Below are 5,000 nucleotides of genomic sequence, written 5' to 3'. Positions count from 1 at the left end.
TAAAAACACGAGCAATGAAAATGCCCAAAAATTGTTTATTATTTGATTTGATCTTTACCGAAGGTTTCCTTACCATACTAGATTGTGAGGAGTTATTGTTAGAAATAGCCTTGCAAAGCTTTTAGTGATTTTCCAAGAACGATCCTCAATATTTGTCATTTACACCTTGTAACTTACACAACAGCACTTACTAAGAAATACTCTCGTTTTTTCGGCCATTTTAACTTGACCAAAAAAATAAACCGGCTGCGGTGAAAAAGATATTGTGACGCATTTTAACACGAAAATTCAAGTTAAAGTTAATATGTTTATCACCGCAGTTTGTTTATTGTTTTTGATCAAGCACTTACTTATTGCGTAGTCTTGCATGAAGTGGGTTATGCAGTTGAATTTTCAACCTCGGATACCGCTTCTCTGGCGTTCTGCCTGGTTCGACTCGCTCGAAGCCATGATTGGCTTTACTAAACCTCCGTCGGTTATTAGCTCATATATACCGTATAAACAAACATTACGCGTTCTTCTTGTCACAAATCTCATGGAAAGCTTAGAAAAAGGTGGATACAGACTGTTAAAAAGCAACTACAGTTAAATGCACGGGCAAACGTATGTTCGACGTTGTTGAACGATGTTGATTGCTGGGGTGAACAAACGATTTCAACACATCATCAACATTTGGTTCAACCAACACAATTGCTAATTTGCTCTGAATAAGCCTTTCCACGGGTATGATTTTTATCTTCCTTATTTTCTCTGCTACCAGAGTTCCTGGAACACAGTGCCCTAAATTGACGATAATGGTCAATTCAGACCAAATTACCAATCGTGTATATCAGATAAATTCGGGATGGAGGATGGGCTGACTCAACAAAGCTCCACGACAGGCCTTGTATTCAGTCCCAGGCTGCAGCCGCGGTTGTTACTATGGACACAGACATAATACGTCATTGAGAGACCGATTAGTGCGCACGCGCACACCCAGCAATGTTGAAAGAGGGGGGCAAACCGCTTCAAATTCATTCAACATTCGCGATAACAAAAGAAATCTTGAATGGTTGTTGACGCAAAGTTAAAACGCTCGATTCAACATGCTTCAACACGGTTTAAAGGGGCAGGGCAGCAAACGGGTTCAACATCTCTGTTCAACAAAATCGAACAGATTTTTAGGCGCTGGTTCAGGATGATGGCGATGATGATCATGATCGTATAAACGCGCAATGTGTTTCCCAGCTGAAAAATTTGTGTCGGAAAGCGAAATTTGCAACACCAAAACGTCCAGGCGTATTCAAATTTCATAGAACTATCATTCGATTTGCGCATCTTGGATATGAGATTGGTTTTTACAAACGAGGCTGTACCATTTCATTTCCAACGCGCGCTCATCGAATATATTCTAAATTTTTCATTCCGTTGTGTAACTAGAAATATGGAAGAGTCCCTAGGGGTGGAAATCAAAATAGACTACTTAAGAATAAAAAAAGCAGCAATCACCATTTTCTTCAAAGCGCTTGGGATTAAAATTTTCAGGATCTGGCCAAAACGAAGAACAACGTTGCATTGCATCAATGGGAAGAATGAGATACGTTCCTGCTGGCACGAAATATCCTCCAATTTCAACATCTGATAATGCAACACGGCCCGCAATATCTACTGGAGGATGAAGTCGCAGTGACTCTTTGACAACATTTTCAAGGTACTGCAACTTCTCTAGTTTCTCCCATGTCAGCTCTTCTTCGTCTGGAAAGGCAGCTTCTATCTCCGTTCTCAATTTTTCTTGAATTTGCGGATTCTTTGCAAGTTCGTAAAGGGTCCAAGCCATGGACACACTAGTCGTCTCATTGCCCGCCAGAATAAAGGTAAAAACCTGGAAAAAAAAGTTCACACCAAGAGGCAACCCTTCGATAAGCTGATTGGTAGGGTTATAATAATTATTGCTAAGTGGACTGAGTGCAATTAAGCATTTCTGTTCTCTTTTTCATGTCTCACCTCGCCTCGCCTTTTACTTAGTTTGAAACTAAAAAAAGTTCCATACAGTAACACAGAAGTCAATTCACACACATTTTGATATCTGACCCAGAAATCACATTTGCAATGATGCAAATGAAAACTCCTAAAATGGGTGATTATTGGTCATCGTGATGGTAAATAATAATAATAATAATAATAATAATAATAATAAATAGATATTTATATAGCGCATTTTCCATATGTCCAAATGCGCTTTACAATATTTGATAATATTTAAAAATAAACTAAAACATGATATTAAAAAAGTAACTATAAATTAAAAGAAAAAGCTTGTCTAAAAAGATGGGTCTTTAATGAATGAGACGTATGATCGTTTGTCTCACGATGTACTTACTTACATTGTAGCCCTTATGGTCCCTTATCGCCTGAAAAAGACCAGCAATAAGCGGTTGAAAGGTCAGACGAACGATCATAAGTCCCATTTAATTAGTAAAAGGAAACATTTGTGTTTAGGAGCTTATCATTATGTCCATACAATCCACAGACACCACAGGCATAACAACGGCTCTTCAAATGAGGTAAATTTTACTTTCAGTTAAAAATGGCTTATTTTCTTTATTGAGTTCACTTTATATGCATCAATTTTGTTCCTTATCACCTACTTGATTGAAACATAACAAATTTCTAGAATATGCACAGAAATTAGTTTTCCTAGCATCATTTAGCCTGTGTACAGCCACCCGCTCTCCGAAAAAAAAAATCGGAGAAAAGCGTCAGTCTGTGATTTACCGTTGATAACCGTGTTCAATACCACGTGATTTTTCCTGGAATGTGTGGAAAATGATTTGATCGGTTATTACCCATCGATCATTACATCATTGAAACAACGAGTTTTGATTGGCTTTTATTTTTATTTCTCCTCATCAGCACCGTGAGAACCACCGTGAGAGAGTTTACGATGAGTTCGTGTGTAATTTGCGCACGGTAAAAAATACGAATAAAAATCTTTTTGATGGTACGAGCGGAATTGTTATCTATGGAGTGTTATCTATGGAATTGTTATCTATGGAGTGTAAAGTGCAAATCGATTTAACGTACATTTGTAGGAATTGTTGTCAGCGCTGAAGAAACGAAAGCGTTCCTGACGAATCTTCACGAGGTGAATATAGCACTATTCAAAAGATTGTCCACTCGAAAACGGCTGTACACAGGCTAAGCATCATTCAAGCAAAAAGAAAATTCATAAGCATACTTGGGATCTTAATTCTTCATCACTCATTCTTGAATCAGTTTCTTCATCGTACATATCCGTTAACAGATCAAGAAGGTCCTTCTTCACAAGTGTATATCTCCCTTCACGCCTTTGCCTACGACGTTCTTGAATAACCTGTTTTATAATGAAATGCTATTTTTAAACTAACAAAAAATGATTAGAGATAAGACTTCTCACAGATCAAATCATCATTAATTTACATACACAATGAAACATTAAACGTCCCATGTGGGAATAGAACACTTGACCTCTGACTACATCATTTAGTCATTAATTACTAATATTTAGTTCAATCAATACATTAATTCCGTATCTGCATCGCCAAAGCCACATTAACATAAAAAAAAAAAAACTGACAAACGAGCCATTTATCCATCTACGTATCAGAACTGAAAAGGTTAATCAAGTTTTAAATGAAAAGTGAATACATAAATATCATAACCAAGTGGAGCATCTGGGCTAAAATACCATCCGGGACTCAGACTTTCTGATATCCGGTTGGTCTTTACATATTCACATACTTAACATACTTCTTACACCTTGGACTGCACAAGAATCAAAGAATTATGAATGGTCCTTACAAGTATAACACACATTAAGAATGTTCTCGTAAAAAATATTCTGCTACCAGAAAAAGTAAAGGTACCTCCAATACAATGTTATTTGAGATTTCCTTTGCCACCTGGATTTTCTTATTTACAGCTAGAGGCAGATAATCAAAGTAGGGGATCAGAAACTTGCAGATCAAATACTTGAAATCCAATGCATAAAACACTGTGGCAAATGCTTCCGACACTTTACTGTCACCACCCAGAATAGTATTGAAGTTGTATCCAAACGCAGTCTGACCAATCACATCAAGTGTTAGATGAGTTAAGTCAACTAAAACTTGTACATCCATGGAATGTTTGGCTTTAAAATCCTTCAATTGGTTTCCCCAATGCTGAAAAACAGCAAGAAAAAGATCTCACACACTTATACTCACTGGATGAAAATGTGCCCACAGAATATTGGGATTTCAACTGCAGCTAATTGTTTGATCTTCAATTTATAACTTGGTAGAGACTGTAATTTTAAATAGAGTCCTTATTTTAGGAGGGAAGTACATAAGAGTGCAGAAGAACTAAAAACAAACGTACGGTCCTCATGAGAAATTAATTATCTCAAAAATTATTACTCACACGAGAACAATTTTTTAAGTGCCTAAAACTATACAGACACCAAAAAGCTTGTATTACAATTCAAGAACAGGATATAGTGTCCCTTTTTAAATTTAATGGCAAACTATTCCATACTTGAGTAGATGTCACACTAAACATCTCGTCTCCCTCAGTAACCCTATTAAATTTAGGACAAATAAAATTAACACTTGCATCTCCTGAGCATTTTTAGTATGAATTTGACCTTTAAGATATTTTTCTCCATGTACACATTTATGAACTAAGCTACATCTTTTCACTTTAACTTCCTTGTAAAAGGAAAGCCATTTTAAGTTTTTGAAGATTTAAATATTAACAAATTATGATAATCTGGAAGATTCTAAAATCACCCTGCCAGCCCTTTTTTTGCAATTTTAAAACTCTGGTCCGGTTTTCTTTACTACAGAATGACAATGAAAAAGATGCAAAGGTTATTATAAGGCTTGATAATAGTGTTGAACAGACAAACAGTTATTATCTTCCTCAACATCCCAAAACGTTTTGCAAGTCTTGTACAAAATTAATATGGTCCATATGTTCATGAAAACTGAGTTTTTCATCAA

At 36.2% G+C, this 5,000-nt stretch overlaps 1 protein-coding gene across 1 annotated transcript in view; it reads right to left on the bottom strand.

Annotated features, from left to right (window-relative positions):
- Nucleotides 1-5,000, bottom strand: part of LOC138041098 (cytochrome P450 4c21-like) — an 8,495-nt gene that overhangs the window by 1,046 nt on the left and 2,449 nt on the right. Inside the window, exons 3-5 of the mRNA XM_068886868.1 lie at nt 3,885-4,181; nt 3,218-3,352; nt 1,489-1,861 (exon numbers count right to left, since the gene is read on the bottom strand). Of these exons, the coding sequence (XP_068742969.1) occupies nt 1,489-1,861; nt 3,218-3,352; nt 3,885-4,181 (805 nt within the window). The remainder of the gene's footprint in view (nt 1-1,488; nt 1,862-3,217; nt 3,353-3,884; nt 4,182-5,000) is intronic.

This window comes from Montipora capricornis, chromosome 3, assembly GCF_036669925.1.
Source record: "Montipora capricornis isolate CH-2021 chromosome 3, ASM3666992v2, whole genome shotgun sequence".
In the NCBI taxonomy this organism is placed as follows: domain Eukaryota; kingdom Metazoa; phylum Cnidaria; class Anthozoa; order Scleractinia; family Acroporidae; genus Montipora; species Montipora capricornis.
Note: the sequence above shows the minus strand (reverse complement) of the source record. Positions and strands in the feature narration are given on the sequence as shown.